General features: G+C 36.6%; 1 protein-coding gene across 1 annotated transcript; it reads right to left on the reverse strand.

Annotated features, from left to right (window-relative positions):
* Positions 1-331: 331 nt before the first annotated feature.
* LOC135222090 (uncharacterized) lies at positions 332-12,142 on the reverse strand. The gene is made up of 7 exons (XM_064260261.1): positions 12,002-12,142; positions 7,754-8,029; positions 4,723-4,845; positions 4,324-4,381; positions 2,404-2,448; positions 1,268-1,432; positions 332-931 (listed from the first exon to the last, which is right to left on the reverse strand). Exons 1-7 carry the CDS (start codon positions 12,140-12,142, stop codon positions 702-704), a joined length of 1,038 nt encoding a protein of 345 aa, XP_064116331.1. The 3' UTR covers positions 332-701.
* Between the last annotated feature and the right edge of the window lie 7,306 nt (positions 12,143-19,448).

A 19,448-nucleotide genomic window follows, 5' to 3' on the forward strand; every position in this document is an offset into this window, starting at 1 on the left:
TTTGCCCTCATTTTCCTCTATAAAGAATGAATATTTCACACACACACACAAACACACACACGCACTTGAAAAAAACCTTTGCTCTTATTCTCAAATCGTCCAACAAGACATCTTAGCGAGGCATTTTTACAGGTTAATAAAAAGTTGCCCACCAAGGCTAAATCCTCTCTTCTATCCTGTTCAGTGAATGTTGCTAAGAAAAGCCACATTAATCCACTACCCAGGAAAAACATCACTTAAAACATATTCTCTTGTAATACAGCCATTCCTTAGGAAACAATGATAAACTGTTTACCAAACGAATTTTATTTCAGAGATAAAAAAGCATATAACTGGTTAATTTTTCCTCCCAATTTAATTGTTTAGAGAGAACTCACTGATCATTATGTTGTTAAAAGTTAAAGCAGAAATTTTTATAATTCTTGGTGGAATTTTGGGATATAATGTTGACGGAGGTGAGCTTTGGTTAGTGTTTTGTTATTATTGTTATTAATATTTGCAAGGTTTTTATTCGTTTTACGATTAAAATGAAGTCCTTATGACAGTTACTGACTATTATTATTATTATTATTATTATTATTATTATTATTATTATTATTGTTATTATTATTATTATTATTATCACTTTATTTATTTAGTTATTTTATTTTCATTTAACATACAAGTTGAGATGAAGATCCATAGCCTCTTGGTTCAAAGCCTCACTCTCTCACCCACAAATTCTCTTGGATGATCTGGCAGATATAAGGCAGTTTGGCTGCGCAGTTGACATCCACCATGCGATAATCGAACTGTCGGGACAGAGCCCCACATGCCTCTCCTCCTGGCTTCCCAGGGGCGAAGTACTCGGGCTTCACGGCGGCCCCTGTCTTCAGCCACCACCAGTGTCCGTTGGCGTAGAGATTCGACGCCCCGACGATGATGTTCTGGACTGGGTTGCAGAAATACACAATTTGTTAGGAGAGTCCACGTTTCCTGCTCTGCAGTTTGACTCTAGATTTCGACATTAGTGGCTCTCTCTCTCTCTCTCTCTCTCTCTCTCTCTCTCTCTCTCTCTCTCTCTCTCTCTCTCTCTATTGCGGAGCTAAAAGTCTCGAAGATATTGTTGCAAGAATACCAGGAAGTTCCCCCGCCCCTCAGACTTTTTAATGCAAAGTGCCTTCTTCCTCTTGACATTTTAATATAAAATTCTCTCTCTCTCTCTCTCTCTCTCTCTCTCTCTCTCTCTCTCTCTCTCTCTCTCTCTCTCAAGGCAAGCACAACCTACCAGGCTCTCCTCGCAGCCTCAGGGTCACGAGGTCAGGATCGTATTTGGCTGCTAGGTCTCCTCCGTCTAACTGACACTGCCTCCTTGCGTCATGCCAGGTCTTGGCTTCGGTGAACACAAACTTTAGGCAGCTGTCGCCAACGGCTTCGTAATAAGGGCTACATTCTGATACAAATAGAAAAAAGTAAATGTAGGTAGAATAGGGATGAATCTTCCATATGTAAAAGCGTCAATTTAGCTACATATTATTATTATCGCGTCTAGTACCGTGTAACGCAAAGGGCCTCTGTGCCATTTCGCCACTCATCTCTCTTTTGTTTGTTGTATTCCGCACATCTCCATTCATCTTCAGCACCCCTTCTCATAGTTCTAATCCAAGCAGATAGGGTTTTCATACTCATTATAGGGACTGTACGAAGGACGGCCAAGCCATCGTTGTCATATATATTATGTGTGTGTGTGTGTGTGTGTGTGTAAAATGGGAACAAAGTGTTATTTGCATAAAATACGGTATGAGATATCAATGACGTCATTTTCTAAACACAAGAATACTATTATCATGAGAAATATGTGAACATTGAACATTTCATACATAGAAGGAGAAATATATGAAAAATATAACTATTTATTGTTATTTGCTTATTTGGTCCAGGCAGAGGTAATGTTTTTTTTTTTCATTCATATTTGTATATTAGACGATAAAACTCAGCAAATGAATTCAAATTTGACAAAGTAAAATGTTTTTCAATGCTTAGTATATATACGTAGGGTACACTAATCTTAAGAATACAGTGTCTCTAATACATTTCGCTTACTCTCCAAGTCGAAAAAAATGAAAGGATGTTTGAACAAGTAATTCTCCAATTCTTTTGGACATAATGCACATACCTTATCAACACATGTCTGCGTTTATGGTAAAATGTACGGAAATAACCTTTTGACGTGATTTTATTTTTTAGATATTTCTTAAAAATTCTTGAATGCATTTATGTAATGAAAATCAGGAATACATACGCCTAGCCACGTTAAATATTAGAAGAGCAAAGCTCTTGCTTTTCCCCTAAAAACAACTTTATCTAAATATACCTTTCTCCAACAGCCTTAGCCAAGAGAATGAATGAAAGGAAATAACTTACCGCTGTTATTGATGATGATGACAGGTTGGGGACGTTTGGTTGTACCTGAGGGAATGGACAACTCGAGTTGTTTAGGTAGACCAAATAAATAGTAGTGATAAATAAGTACTTGGTTAGGTTGATTTACTTTGTTAAACAAGACTCGTAAATGAAGTCTGTTATTTGGGTCAGTTGAACAGCATAAAGAATATCGTGTCATTCCCATGTTTATGATGAATGGAATAAATAATTTAGTATGGAATTGAATATTAAGCATTCAAAAAGCGAAATGTAACAAAAATTAGCTTAAATTGATTTTAAATTGAGTGCTCTCAATTTTCCGTATGATGATTTTCTTTTTTACGTTAAAATAGGACAAAACATAGACCAGTGTACATACAATGCTATATTTCTCTCTATCAAAATATAAAGTTGCCCCATTGTTGTCCAGTTTTAATGAAAAAAAAGATGAATTATTCGGAAAATTGAAAGATTTATTATATTATTATTATTATTATTATTATTTTTGTCTATCACAGTCATCCTATTCGACTGTGTGGTTTTTATAGTGTGGGGTTTCGGGCTGCGTCCTGCCTCCTTAGGAGTCCATCACTTTTCTCACTATGTGTTCTGTTTCTAGGAGCACACTCTTCTGCATGAGTCCTGGAACTACTTCGGCATCTAGTTTTTCCAGGTTCAATTTCAGAGATCTTGGGCTCGTGCCAGTTAAGTATTCCTATGATTTTGAGTACAATTTCCTCTGGCATATCCCATATCCTTCTTATTTCCATTTTCAGGTCTTGATAGTTATCAATCTTTTTTCTCTTTCTCTTTTACTCTGGTGTTCCATGGTATTATTATTATTATTATTATTATTATTATTATTGATTTATTATTATTATTATTATTATTATTATTATAATATCTCAGTCATCGACTGGGCGGTATTTACAGTATGGGGTTCCGGTTTGCATCCTGCCTCCTTAGGGGTCCATCACTTAATTTTTTTACTCTGTGCGCTGTTTCTGATAGCACGCTCTTTTGCACGAGTCCTGGAGCTACTTCGGCATGTAGTTTTTCCAGGTTCCTTTTCAGGGATCTTTGGATCGTGCTTAGTGTTCCTATGATTATGGGCACAGTTTCCACTGGCATATTATTACTTATTATTATTATTATATTATTATTATTGCTTATTATTATTATTATTATTATTATTATTATTCTATTAATTATATAATAATAATAAGAATAATAAAATATAATAATAATAATAATAATTAATAATAATAATAATAATTTGGGAGCACAAAAATTACTATGATTTCCAGTATGCGTTCAAAGATGATCTATTTTGTGGATATGATTCCTAATCGATTCTCAAGAGCGGTTGTGAATATTCAAAGTTTCGTATTGCTTAATTTAAAAAATATCTTATTTTACCTTATATCTTTGTCTTTTTAATCTCATATCTCTTTCATCATTAATTACTCCGATCTGGGTTGCTGAATTATCGTCACTAGCAATATCTGAAACAAAATCCTGGATTCTGAGTTTTCGAAATTTCCGCTTTGGAGCGATAGCAAAAAGCAGACTGTGATGAATAATTTTAGTGGAACGGTAACCTGAACTCAAGGAGTGCTCAAAATGTTTTTGAGCGCTCATCAATGCTTAGTGAAAAAAAAAACGATAAGATAAAACGCAGAAAAAGCTAGGTCACTGGTTCATATCCATATTCATGGACAACTGAAGACCGTTTAATGATTATAAATGTTCCTTGCATATATCATCATTTATTTTAATTTAGTAACAGCCACAACAATGACTTAAATTGATGTATGTTCCCCTCCCCCCCCCTACCCCGATTGCTTCTCTACAAGGTTTTTCTTAGTATTATTTTTGACACTTTAACAACTAATAAAAAGGAAGTACAAGATTGCTTACTTGTTACCGGTTCGCTGAAATTCAATTCAAATGCCAACTGGTTCTGTAGGTTGTTGACCTGTTGAGGAAAGTCATCTCCAGATAAATATGATTCTATGAAACTGATGATTAATAAAACTAAATACGTTTATCAATATTGTTTCAGAGGAAAGCTATTAACTTAATAATACTTTCATCGAGCAAAAATGGGATGTTTAACAAATGAAATATGCGTGTTAATTAAATTAGCTATAGATAAGAGTTTTTCAAATTAAAGAACGGTCCAACACTGTAGCATAACGTACACGGGTTACATTGAAAAATTGTTGGAGAGAGAGAGAGAGAGAGAGAGAGAGAGAGAGAGAGAGAGAGAGAGAGAGAGAGAGAGAGAGAGAGAGAGAGAGAAAGTCTTTCACGTACCTGATGCTGAAGGTGATACACTTGATCCTTGAATTCCTGGAGTTTATTCCTCTCGTTCTGCAATTCCCATTCCAGCTGGGTGATCGTTTTCACCAGGTACTCCATTTGCACCATCGTTATGTTCTGTAATTAAAGTCATGCGCTGTCAGCGTGTTGGGAGATCGGTGTGATGCTTGGCTGAAGATGTCAGAATATCGGTTATGTATCTTTAGCCATCAAAAGTTCGGATGATTAACTAGTGTGGTTCACTTAAATGATCATAATGATATTCTGTAACGTGTTTCCGAAATCTGTGGGTAAAGGAACTTCGATTCATCAAAATAGTTACAGATTATTATCACTGTGGATTTCGTTACCTAGATACTACTACTACTACTACTACTACTACTACTACTACTACTACTACTACTACTACTACTAATAATAATAATAATAATAATAAACCCTCTCAATAACTGATTACTCATGAAGTTTCTTTGAATTCTGATGAGGTGTAATGTCAGACTGACATCCTTCTCAGTTGCTACTGAATTAAAAACTATATTATGTTTCAGAGCCTGTCTCTATTCAGGAAGGAAGCAAAAAGACAGACACTTTTCCTTGTCTCATCAGTTACATATTATTATTATTATTATTATTATTATTATTATTTATTATTATTATTATTATTATTATTATTATTATTATACAGACATCTGGATAATAGCAAAGACGTTACGTGTTTTAAATTTGCGTCGGGACCTTGAGGAAATAACAAAGATTGCTTCTTTTACTTTATTGTATATTATAAGATAGGTACTGTGCATTAAATTTACTTTATTACCAAGAACATTTGATGATCCAAAAATATGTAACCAAAGATATCTGATAATCTTAAGAAACACTAGAAAAATGGCAGAAAATGCTGGCGTTTAGGGATTGGTGGTTAAAAGAATAAAGGAGTGGAGGTTTTTATTGAACAAAAACAGTAGCAGACTCGACAATAAATGTTTGCAGTTGCATTCCGAAAGCATTTTCTTTTAGGTGCTGCAATATCGAATATATTCCTCTCAGTAGATTATCTTCTCCACTTTCCTACACAAAGTAGGGTCGGGGAGAAGATAATTTCCTAAGATTATCAGATTTCTTCAGTTACTTTCTTTTTGTATAATCAAATTTTTATTGTGGTAAAGTGAATTTAATGAAGAGAATATTTCTTATAATATTTATTCTCCAGATTTATGCAAAAATGTCAGTAGAATAATAATTGAAGAGTATCGTTAAATAACGAAATTAATGAATGCATATAGTTCAAAAGAATATTGTAAGGAAAAATTCCATGGTACTTTCCGGGCTGGCATTTAATCGAAAGAAATAGGAATTCCAGGAAAGGTGAACCTTAGAAAATAAGGAAGAGAAAAACTGATAGTTCAGTTCTACTAAAAATTGTGTTCAGTTCTACTAAAAATTGTATGGGAGGGTAATGTCAGCTGTCTGTGGGAGAGAGTACCGTGGAAGAAAATATCAGAGAAAAGTTATGGAGGTTAGGAAGAATCATATGTGAAAAAAGGTTTTAATTCTTAATCTATTTCTAAAATGGAAATTGAATAGAAAACTTATGCCAAATGCCAAGTACTGGGCCCATCGAGATCGTTCAGAGCTGAGAGGAAAATTGAGAGTAAAAAGGTTTTAAAGGTGCGACGGGAGGAAAATCTCTCTATTGCATTTTGAAACAATTGTTAGGAGAGAATGGAAAGAAAGATGGAAGAAGGAGAATATGAGCGGTGGCACAGTAAAAGGAATGAAAAGGGTTGCAGCTAGGGGCCGAAGGGGAGCTGCAAAGAACTTTAAGTGATGCCCACAGTGCACCGAGTGGGGTGTACTGACGGTACTACCCACCGAAGTGATATTGTTAAAGAGTATTTTGTGTTTTTGGTTGCATTCTTTGTAAGCTGAAAATACCAACATAGGCTCCTAAAATAACCTTGTTTTTTAGAAGTAGACTTTTGTAGTATGGGTTTTCTTGTTTTTTTTTTTTTTTTTTTTTTTTTTTTTTTTTTTAATATATATGAAAATAAAGAAACCCGTGAATGTTTTATCCTTGGAAATCCCATTTCCCAGTAATTTTGTTTGTCTCGCCTTCTCGACTCTCTTCATTGCCGGAAATAAAGGAAAAGAGCAAAGTCAGAGGACTTCCTGTCGGATAATTAATGTTTTCTGAACAGCCTCCGTCCGGTAAACCACGACATATCCGTTTCACTTTTTTTTTTGATATTTCTTTTGGTTCCATTCATAAAGAAGAAGTCTTGCAGTTAGATTTATTGTAATTTTGAGTCTTGACCTTATTTTTACCTTGCAGAAAAACCGAGAAATTTTTATGTTCATTAAGAAACATTGTTTATGCGCTATGCAGTGTAAGTGGTTTCCTAAGTTTTTTATTTATAGATTTTTTTGATAGACTTGCCTTCACGAAACAGACTGTATGTAAGCATAGGGAAAAATTAATAGATTTTTTTTTTTTTTTTTTAGGAAATTAGTGAATTGAACTGAATTTTGTGTTTTTTTTTTTTTGGTTTCAGTAAATGGGTCCTCACCAGAAGAGTAATTTTTCGCTTAAATATAAAAAAAGCCAGAAACATTTATGTATCTCACCTTGCTTTATATTTTTTCTTATCAAAGTGAAGAATTAAAGTTTTCAAGAATAAAAAGGGAAAAGGTAACAGACGTTTACCTTTCCAGCGTTGCCTTCGTGGAATGAGCTTATTTTTACCTAAGTCATAGTGAAATAAGTCTGTTATAAGCGCTCACCTTTTCCACTCTACGTTGCAAACGTTTACTTTTCCGACAATACCCCAATAATAGAAAAAAGCTTTCGTTCCCCTTCTTGCCTTGTTGGAAGATGTCTACTGTGAACGTTTTACTTTCACCCCCTATAGAGGCACCTCTATAAAAGAAGTTGATTTGTAAAAAAAAAAAAAATACATTTGTTTTCTTTTACCTTACCTTGTTGAAGGATGTGGACTATAAACGTTTATTACCCTCCGGACCTTACCTTCGTATCTGACGCGACGCTTGTTACTTTGTGAAGCACCTGCCTTTGGATCGTCAGGAGATTCATCAGCAGCGACTCCGTCAAGGTGAATTGGTCATTGTCAGCAGCAGTCTTGGTCCCTTCCCCTAATCGGCGATCTCCCTCACCCTTCACGGCGGCCGCCCCTGAAGCAGTAGCTGCGCATGTCCCCATCTCAAGGAGGATCACCAGTAAAGCCGTTATTAAGACTAAGGGCGTCAGGCGATTTGTTGTCATCTCTGCTGCTATGAGGTCTTGCTGAAGATCAAAATAAAGATTATAAATGGAAAACAAGATCCTGTTCTTCAAACTAAACCTAGCTGAGAGTCTTTATAAGGCACAAGATCAAAAATAGAAGTTAAAGACGCGGAAGTCAATAATTCTGGGAAGATGTAAAAAAAGACATTCCTGAGGCGAGGTATGCCTGATGGCGATGGCAGAATTATATATCCACCCTTCTTGGCAATTTGGATCCCATTTTTAGGAAATCGAGATTTGCGCGCAATGATTTCGGTGTCATATTTTCGAAAAGACAGAGCCTGGCGCCACGGGGTGCTGAAACCCATTAATTTAGGAGACAATGGCACCACGACACCATGCCAGTACATCGGGATACCACGTTGATGTGTCTGTTTTGTTAATTTTTTGTATTTGGCTTTTGGCTATGGAAAATGTCAAGAAATAAGATTTTATGTGAAAATGCTGGGGCTAATATTGTGTCTACAAATGATTTTAGACTGGCTTTAAAATCATAAATCTTTGTTATGGGATTCACTGGTCTGTCGGGCATGGTATAGACTTAGGGTTCCAAGTCTACAAAATTTGTAGGTCTTAGATTTATTTTTACACAGTAAATGAAAAAGGTACACTAATCGGACAGTAACAGCTGCATCTGACTACATGGTTTACAGACTGAATAAATTACCGTTACAAAACTTCAGGTCACCGATCTCAGGCTACAGTGGTACATATATGAATACAAAGTTCGCGTTGTGTTTAGAAGGAATGCGTATAATTTCCATTTGTAATAACGTCTTAGTGGAAATAATGTCTTGACTATACAATATGTCGTAATCAGCGACGCTTATCGCCCAGGTAGTTTCCTGGGCACGACACTTCTGAATCCTTGAAAAATATTTTGAGAATATCAGCTTGGCATTGTTGTGCTAATTCCAAAATACTTCCTAGTCGTCACGTAATGGATTGGGGGTAGCATCTCTACCTGACTGATTCACGAACGAAGACTGAAGAAAGCAAAGGAGGCGTAAATGATAACTCGACTATGGGGTTGTGTGGGGTGGGGGGGGGGGGGGAGCGGGTGAGGGGAGGATGTTTTAGCTTGGATTCATTTCCGTTCTTTTTGAAATAGGGATAATGCTTTCCACGTTAGTTTGCGTTGTGCAATCCGTCCTTGTGATTTATTTATTTATTCATTTAGAGAGAGAGAGAGAGAGAGAGAGAGAGAGAGAGAGAGAGAGAGAGAGAGAGAGAGAGAATGTGCTATAATTATGATCTCACTTCGTACATAAGCGGAAACCACTGAAAATAAAACTTAAAGAGTAAAAGTATCTCAATTTTAGTTACAATAATGTGAGCCTTTGCTGACTTCCGATTTTGATATTTTTTTTTAGCTAATTGGAAAAGAACAATTACGAAATCCGGTTTATGGGATGAAATTCTGTCTTTATGTCCGCCTGTCTGTTTGTCTGTCTATCTGTCTACAGTTGTCATTTGCACTTAAGGCTTCCGACCTTCAAGATGATTCACAAATGGTCGAATTCTGTTCTAGTTGGGGTTTGAATTTATTAAGATTTAATTTTCATTTTTCCAATTCTGTGGAACTTTATATATTATATATGGCGCGTGTTCATTGCACATTTATTGTACTTCTTATGTCTCTTTTATTTTGGTTTTGTTTCTAAAGTGACGATGATGTTTTGTTAGGTGCTTGTACAGAGGTAATTCTCAGGTTAACATTTGCCTTCTGTTTTCAGGTACAGAAATGCTTCGATATCACCTCCCCCCCCAACCCACCTAACACAACCATACTTCACCCTGTGTAGAATGATGACATTAGCCCTTTTTTCTGCCCATTAAAAAAGCACTGAAGTAAAATTTATGTTATAAAAAAAATACTGATGCCATAGGACCTGCAGTAGTGAAAGGATTGCATTGTAAGCCTGTCGGTTTGTGTCTAGAATAATTACTCTTTAAATGTGCAAAACATGGAATTACTAATTACTTATTCATTCGGAAAACTCAGTAGGACACGAGAAACTAGTGCAGTTGCCCCGTGGAAAACGATGGGAATCTACAAATAATTTTGCAGTTGCATTCAGCTTTTATTATTATCAACTACTTTGTGTAGTGATTCTTAAACACGGAATTCTTCATCAATAGAATATCTGTTACCCACACGAAAGATAAATACATGTATAACAATGCACTTTGTATATCGTTATTTGAAGCTTTTAAAACTGTTGCCTATGAGGTTAACTCGGATTAATTTAATTTCATTTTTTTTCTTGCAGATACTACTTTGGGAATTGAACACCCCAGGCTTTAAACTCTTGACAATTTTGATTGGAAATTGCGCTGTTGCAAGCAAACCAGGTTAATTGGAACTCTTAAGAACTTCTCTGGGTTGCTTGAACTCGGTAATCTACTTTGTTTATAGGGCTCTCTCTCTCTCTCTCTCTCTCTCTCTCTCTCTCTCTCTCTCTCTCTCTCTCTCTCTCTCTCTCTCTCTCTCTCTCAGTTTCTACGGCATGAAAAATTTATCTCCTATAAGGTATTTTTCCTATTTTTGATTGAGCTCAATTAACCTTTAAGCCTCAGTTGTTCATTATTGCGTTTGGTCTAAATGCAAATGAGTGTCTTAAAATGTTATTTTCTTTAATAATTTAGCAAGGCTCTTTTTGATGACAAAGGTCTTGAAATCTAGACTTTTACGTAGTAAACATATTATAAACTATTGTGAAGAATGTTATTTAATCTTATAGATTATTGATTTTTCCTTGCATTCATGGAGTAAATATAAACAGGACAATTCTAACGATGAATCATCCCTTATTTCAGTAGAGGATAAATACATCTTACATTAATGCGAAGTAGTCATCCAGTGTCATACATTTTTATTCATAGTCTTCCCAGGTCCAAAGGATAATTATCATTGACAACCTTTACCTGTGAGTTTTTTTTCTCCATTCAGTATTTCAAACCCAAATCATCAATGACTTTTTGATAGAGGTAAAATTCCTCCAATACTTTATGACTAGGGGTTTTCGATTAACCACAGAGGCTGTGGGAAAATCTGTGGGAAAACCTCACTTCCGGTGAGATGAACTGAATCTGTTTCCCAGGACATGTGACGTTTTGATGTCTTCGAAACATCTTTTGGCGGTGCTTTTCGTGTCCCTGTCGCCATATAATTGTCGTCCATTGTCTATTTAGTGGTTGTAATTTGTTTGTAAATCCATGGTACCATTGGTATATCAGTGGTAGCAAGCCATGCATCCTAACTTGTTATTCTGCAGAAATTCTTCACCTTAGCTGTCCAACCTCCTCAACTATTACTTCTCAGTACAACGCATCTTATTTTGCTGTACATACTCAATTCAAACCACTGATCACCTCGAAAACTGATTCCTTCCAACGGACAAATCCTTAGAGCGTACGGTAGGTGACTTTCTCCTCTTCTGTCACCAAACTGTGGAATTCTTTCCCTGCCTCTGGTTTTCCTATTGTCTTATTGTCTGACTTTTGGGACAGAAAGCCCTCTTTTCTTCATCATACATCTTTCTCTCATTGTTCTTATTTTGTGATGATCTTTTTGCTCTCCGACCTTTCAGTCTGTTTAATGTATAGAAATGAGTAACTTATCCCTTATAGGGCTTCTGTGAGTTTCAATTTGGTTCCCATTTTATTAGTCTTTATTACTACACAGCGAAAAGATAAATTATAACGTCTCTTCGCGCGCTCATTGAGAGAAAATAGTATATACAAAAAAATCCTGAAGATCTTAGGCAATAAAAATGTGAAAAGTATAAAATCCTCGAAAGTATTTATTACCGGACACTATGTAATTTTACTACCCAGGGCGATTTTGGTGTCGATGACCATGGTAACTGCGATGCCAGCTTGCTGTATCATATCAATCAATAAGTAGTTTGAAGACCTGGATAACATGAGTAAGAATGGATATTTTACTGTATTGTAACAGAAACTAACCTTGACGGTATCTAGGTGTCGTAGGTCGAAAGACGATCCCCCTACCAGTGCAAAATCCTCGGATGGACTGACGATATCTTCCTCGGCTCTCGGTTCTAGACCTTTTGCGGTTGTAATTGGAGGTGCCCTCCGGACTCTCATACCTCCGAGGAAGACGCAAACCGCATTTTCGTGATGGGACCTTTACTTTTTTTCTGATACTTTTTTCCTCCCAAACTCCCCGTTTTTTTTTGTTACATCAATCCCGTCATGTAGATGCCATTAAAGAGTGGTCTCTGGTTTGCTCAGGATTCCTGCAGACTCATCGACAGAAGTCATCGACTGTGGCTTGAGGTCTGGGCAGAGTTTCCTACCGGCGCGGCCGCGGACGTAACGTAATGGTTAGTGTGGCTGATTGGATTTACCTTTGAACAGTATGTGCCATCACGCGATTTGTTTGCGTCTGTGTTTTCGCGCATGCACGAACGCACTTGAATGCGGATGCATATACCCTCTCACACTTACGACTTAATTCATGTAAAGGGAGGATCACTACTCCTTTTGAGCAAGGTAATGGTATGTAACGCCATTGTGTGTGGGTGCGTACTTGCCTTTGTCGATCGATCGCCCTTCCTTTTCTCTCACGAGGACAGTGATATGCCAATTGACAGTTAAGCAAGCAATTCTTTGCTTTTGTCGTGTGAAGAAACGGTACTTTACTGATCAAGCACACAGACACACGCGCTTTATATAGGCCTAATGCGTGTGAAAATGTTTGTCGTAGTAATTATCTCTGCGATATTCAGTATTGTATCGATGAACCTGTTTAATATATTCGTATATATTACGGTAATCTCTTTTTCCTTGCAGTTATGTTTATTTAATTGCGTAATAGTTGATGACTTGTGCTTAGCTATATCTTTTACTGCAGATGCTGCGGTCATGTAATATCTCTTGAAAAGTAATATTTAATTTTTTTTTCAATCATACTTCCATTACATTTTTCGGACTCACTCTTATAAGTTATTTGACCTTTTTCTCCTTTAGGGCATTCATGTTTTTATTCTTTTATTTTGTATTTTTTTTTTATAAGCTATTTCTCCCTGTTTTTGTTCCTTCCGTCATCTGTACTGAACAACCTCTTCCAAATTCTCCGTAAGAGGTCAGGGTAGAGCCTGCGTACTCTCCCAGAAATGAAAAAGATACACACCGCTCAAAAAAAAAAAAAAAAAAAAAAAAGTATGTTCCCTCTTGCCAGTATATCTCTTTCTCTCTCATTGACAACAAAATAAATCCCAGTTAACAAATTTGTTACATGCCGTATAATATTATTTTCATACAGTTAATAATATTTAAGGCAGTACTTGTAAGTCAAAGGTCGGTTTTTTTTTTTTTTTTGTCGAGCACATTCATCCTAAGAAGTCATTATGCCACTGTCGTAACTGGAACATCCAGATTTCTTCGGCATCGTCGGGTTTATTCCAATTTCACGTATTTGGTGGTCGTAAATTCAGAATGGGTTCGGCTTGCTTGACTGCACTATAATTAAGGCCCCTGTGTGTAACAGTGAATGAGAGTGTGCGTTTGTGTGTATGCAAACCTGTGTGTGCATGCCGGTGATCTACAGATGCTTAAAACTTTCACATCGTACAAAGATATGTACAGTATTTTTGCTTATTTGATTTTGAAGGTAACTTTCGTATGATTCAACATTCTTGTTGAAACATTGAAAGACGAAAACGAAGAGAGATTTGAAAAACACTGAAAGAAATTTACGTTTGAATGTTCATTTTCAAAAATGAGGATTTTAAAGAGAAAAAATAATATTCTTCGAAATACGAAAATGTCGTTAGCAGGTGCAGTGTTCAGGTGTCAATTTATTATTTATTAGTTTTCATATCTACTGGATTTTGAGAGAAAATAATTTGCTGGTAATTGTTGTTATTATTATTTATTATTATTCAGAAGATAAACCCTGTTCATACGGAACAAATCCACAGTGGCCATTGACTTGAGATTCCAGCTTCCAACGAATATGTTGCCCATTTGAAGGAAGTAACTGAAGGTAACAGGAAATATGGAAAGAAAGAATTCAATTATTACTAAAGAAAATTAATTAACGAATTATATAATAAACAAGCATATGAAAATGAAGGTAAATCATGAAATGCAAGGAGAATAACTTGTTTTGGGTTAGTAGAGCATTTCATCTTCGCTTATACTTTTGAGGTTACAATTACACATCCTCAGGGAGACTGTTCCACAGTTCAACGGTGTCAGGAATAAAAGAGATGTTTCACAGTTTCATAAAAAGAAATAATTGACAGTTTTTCAAAGGAAATAATAAAGAAAATATTAGCGGAAATAAATAGCAGTTTTTATTAAGTCTCATAATTTATAATTTATGAAGATAAATAGTTAGAGCCTCACTTGTTCCTTTCTATCTGCTTCCAGACATTTTAATCTTTTGCGTACTTCTGTGTTCCTGACTCCCATAACCTTCGTTTCTCTGAGAGGTCGAGGGTCATACTTGGCTCCACATGGTCAGGCCCCTCCCTTCCTTTTGTCTCTTACGGGTCTGGGTTTGAAAAGTGCAAAAGGATGAATGTTCATGAAGGCGGAGAAGAAAGAAGAGCTCCATATTCTAGAAGTAAGGATTTTTTTGGGGTTTATTTCAGAGTAAGTTATGTTGCTTTTAAGGATTTTATGGCCTGTTCTGTGAGCAAGAGACCGAGCTGGCATAAGGCCACCTTAATCTCAACCTTTCCCCAACCTTTTTGTCTCCAGAAACAGATTACTTCGCTACTACTGATGCTTTGATCGGCATGATTATTCGCTTGTAATGTTTTCTGGACCATACTTTGATTATTTTCTCTCATTTTTATTCAGTACTTCAGTTAAAAGGATATTTTTCTTGTCTGTTAAATCTTTTGTGTCGTTTTGCAATGCTAAGTTGTTTTTATACTTTACCAAGGTATACAAGAACGCCAGTTTGTAAAAACTCGCCTAGTTTTCCCCATCTCATATATTTTTCCTTTCTGAGAACAAGTAGGATTTATAATCTGTTTTAATGTCACCATTAATCGTGGTACGACGTAGAAAGACGAGAGAGTTTGTCATATGCAAACAGTGTTTGAAAAAGTTCCACTCCAGTTGCAATAGCTCTCGGGATGTATCAAAAATGGAAGGAGAGGTGAATAGTAGTGAAGGAAAGGAACAAATCAGTCAAGATTGCCTCCATCGAGCGTAAGTGCTCATCGTGCGCGCCTGCTAAGTTGCCTTAGCAGGTTCTTGCAGACCAACCGCTATCACGCTGAGGTCTTTGGCGCTCACACCAATTAGGTGGTGGTACCATAACTTAAAAATCAAGAAGCTTTTGAATGTTATGGATAGGTATCTGCCTAAAATAAGGATTTTTTTTTATAACTGAATTTCTTAAGTGATCCCATTGAAATACGTGGATAGTTTTCATTGATTTGTGAAAGTAATATGTTGGGATTATGTGCCTATTTCTTTTTGGTGTTCATATGAACTTAATATTCTTAATAGAGTCCGATAAATCCTAAGTAATTTTTAAACTAAAGAGAAATCACAAATAAACAATACATTTGAAATAAATTCGTTCAGCGTCTCCCTCGTGTCATATCATGAAGTATACAATATAATAAACACACGCCATACCTCAATAAACTTCGAAAAGGGCCGATATTGAAAGCTTACAAAAAAAAAAAAAAAAACGCTGAGGATAAAGCAATTTGTTGGAAACCCGGTGATTGATAGGAAACAAGCGAAGTTCTTTTATAGCCCCGTCTCTTGTGTCCTCTTCCCCTGTCAAGAGCTGAAAGCATGGTGGGAGGGGAGGGGATGGGGATGGGGTGGTTGTCGTATGGAAGGGGGGAGGGAAGGCAAAGGGTTTAAGGGAGGATGGAAAGAGGGAAAGGGGTAGGGTAGCAAAGGGTTGATGTTGTTGTTGTTATTGCTTTTGGAGCTTTGGGATACGGGGGTAGGCGTAAGGGGGAGTGAGGGGAGAGGGGGGGTGGGGTTTGGTTTTCGGGCGTAGAAGATGCATTTTGAATATAAAAGCCTCTGGTTCTTATCCGTTGACTCAATTTAAACTTGTCGGAAGAAGGCCCCTAAAAGTTGTCGCGGTGGCCCGAGACTCCTTTCCATTTCTGTCGACGTCAGCTAAAGAGTTGATTTGTGGCTGAGACGACGTTCTGGCGGGTATTAACGAACGAAAAACAAACGCGCGAAGACGCAGACTCATAAATACATATACATAAGCACACACACACACACACACACTCACACACACACACACACACACTCACACACACACACACACATATATATATATAAATGTGTGTATATAAAATGCCATGGGTTTGGCAAAGGAAGGAAGTCTTCGATGCTGGCTGCATCCGTCTCTCCTGTCAACACGTATTTGAGTTGTGCTTCAGCTCGAGTAAGTCCTCCGGAAAACTTTCGAGAATGTGCTCGAAACATGAATAGAATCCTAAGTAGCTCGCATATGTCCTCTTGAATGGGGAGACTGGCGCTCGAACTCTCTTGCATTTGTGTCTAAGACAAGTCTATGCACTTATTTCTATTAGCCTCTGTTTGCTGTTTTACACAGAATGAGCTTGAACAAGACAATGAATTTATTTTCCTTGCATCAACAATACACTTAGCGTACAGCGCGCCACCGCTTTTGATATGGAATTGTCTGCTTATACAGTTTAGTATATTTTAGTTTTACCAGACCACTGAGCTGGTTAACAACTCTCCTAGGGCTGGCTTAAAGGATTAGATATTTTTACGTGGCTAGGAACCGATTGGTCACCTAGCAACGGGACCTACAGCTTATTGTGGGATCCGAACCAAACTATATCTAGAAATGAATTTCTATCACCAGAAATAAACTCCTCTGATTCCGCGTTGGACGGGCCGGGAATCGAACCTCGGACCACCGGATTGGCGGCCGAGCGTTAAAACCACTCGTCCAGCGAGGAGCATTTTAGCGGTAAATTGTAGATTATGGACTTGAAGGATTACGGGTTATTTAGTGCATTTTATCGTGTATTAACATATTTGTCTCCACCATACGTCTTTTCCTTCTGGAGGGTATAGAGGGTAGATGAAAAGTGTAAATGGTAACGGTATGGATGGTAAGAGAATATGGAAGCAAATATAAAGGATGATGGTAGTATTTGTAAAGAGGTGAGCAGCAAAATAGGTGAAGCAAAAACTGCAATAGAATTTTTATAAAAAATGGGAGGAAACTTAAAATGTATGGAAGCCAAAGTGGGATTGTGTATTGCGATTGTTGAGCTAAGTCTGTTCTATGGAAATGAAGTGTGGGTGATGACTTTAAAGGAAGGAAAACAGCCTGATTTGTTGAAATAAATTATATGGATTTGTTGAAATAAACTATATGGAGCGTAAGAAGTAATGAAGGGGTGGAATTGTGAAGTGGTGAGGAATCAGTGTTGAAAAGGTTAGTGTAGATGAAAGGATAGACCAGAGAATTTTAAGACTGTTTTGTCGTGCGGAAAGAATGGAAAATGATAGATTGTTAGAATTGGGAAGTTGTAAGACAGACGAGGCGAGAAAGCCTAGAAAACGCTAGTTACATGGCATGAAAGAGGTTATAGCAATTTGTGTGTAGGGTTTTCCGCGCAGGTCCAAAAGCAACGATTTAGTCGGTTATGTATGAATGTTGAAGTGACTTGTGTATATATATATATATATATATATATATATATATATATATATATATATATATATATACACATATATATGTATGTGCGCTCTCTCTCTCTCTCTCTCTCTCTCACACACACACTACATACATACATATATATATATATATATATATATATATATATATATATATATATATATATATTATATATATATAACTGAATCACGAAAGTTTGGAACATGATAAATCTATAAATAAAGGTATAAGTCACGAAGGAAAAATAAAAAACGGAGTTTCCGCAAGATCTTTCGACGTTCAACGTCCTTTACTTAGCAGACAAACTCTTGCGGAAACTCCGTTGTTTATTTTTCCTTCGTGGCTTATACCTATATATATATATATATATATATATATATATATATACATATATATATATATATATATATATATATTACGAAAAGCTGAGGACAATACACGAATTCTCTCGGAGTTAAAAATGGTACGGTCTGTTCTCTTCATAATCAAAAGTCGTTTTGCGCAAGTATCCAAATTGGTCTAATTAAGACATGAATCGCTGCAGAGTTCAAGGCTTAGAAAAGAATGAAGACAAAGAAGAAAAAAAGAGAAATAAAAAAATCCCCCGCGCTCTTAATGACGTCATTCCTTACGCAGTTCCCAGGAAACTTTTGTTAAGTAAGAATGTAGAGGGGGGTGGGGGAGTTGTCGGTAGTTCGGAGGACAGGGGGAGGGGGTGAGGGTGAGGTAATAATGCTTTGCATGGTAAGGATCAAAGTTATGGCCAAGTTCTCGCCCAACTCGCCTTTAATGACCCAAGTAGTCGCTTCCATTTTATGTTTCGTGCATTGCTACTATTTCATGGCCAAAATTAGGACTTCCTGCCTGTGCTTCCTACAGTATAAGAGACACCTTTATTTTACTACGGGTAGTACGTACAAGGTTATTGAATATTAATGGACTGCATATACGCACATAATTATAGGTATGAATTTGTTGAGCGTTAAATGCATAACCTTTGAATGATTTAATAAAACTATTACTTTTTCCTCTGAGGTCTTTTTTTTTATCATTCATAGTTTTAGTTTGTTCAGAATATGAGCACTTTGTAATCCAATTCTATAATGTTCTGACGGTATACAGTGCTGGTACCACGTTTCAGATTTTGAGTAAACAGTCCAGCGGATGTTGATATCGATTACCAGTTCATTGACTGTTTATATTATTAAACAAGACACTTTAGCAACATTTTCTTTCGCCCTAGTGCAAAGCCTTGTAATTCCGCGAATTCTTTGTTTTTTCTTGACTTAATACCTTCTTTCTTTTAGGAGGCAGAAGAGTGTATGGCTGCCTGAGGAGTTACGCACCATTAATCTTTCTTCCTTCACCTTCTTTAGGTCTGGGCTAGAAAAGGGTATTGGATTACCGGACCCATTAACCTTGGCATCTGAAAAATGTCTATTTTATTCGTATTAGATGAATACTTCAACTGTTGCCAAGCTGTTGTGCTCTTTGGTTTTCCAGGATTTCAAGTCTCGTTTTCATATGTCATTTAGTAATTTGTTTAGACAGTGCGTGATTTTTTGTCAAAAGCCAACGGATTGCATTTTTGTGATTCAGTTTGAAAGATTGAAAGTCAATCCTGAACTAGAAGACCGCTGTCATGTCAGGCAAAACGTTCCCCTTTCATTGTTCTTTTAGTTTGTATGCGCGGCCGTCAATCGAACCATCATGGAAGTTGACGCGGAT

This window comes from Macrobrachium nipponense, chromosome 3 (genome assembly GCF_015104395.2).
Source record: "Macrobrachium nipponense isolate FS-2020 chromosome 3, ASM1510439v2, whole genome shotgun sequence".
NCBI lineage: Eukaryota > Metazoa > Arthropoda > Malacostraca > Decapoda > Palaemonidae > Macrobrachium > Macrobrachium nipponense.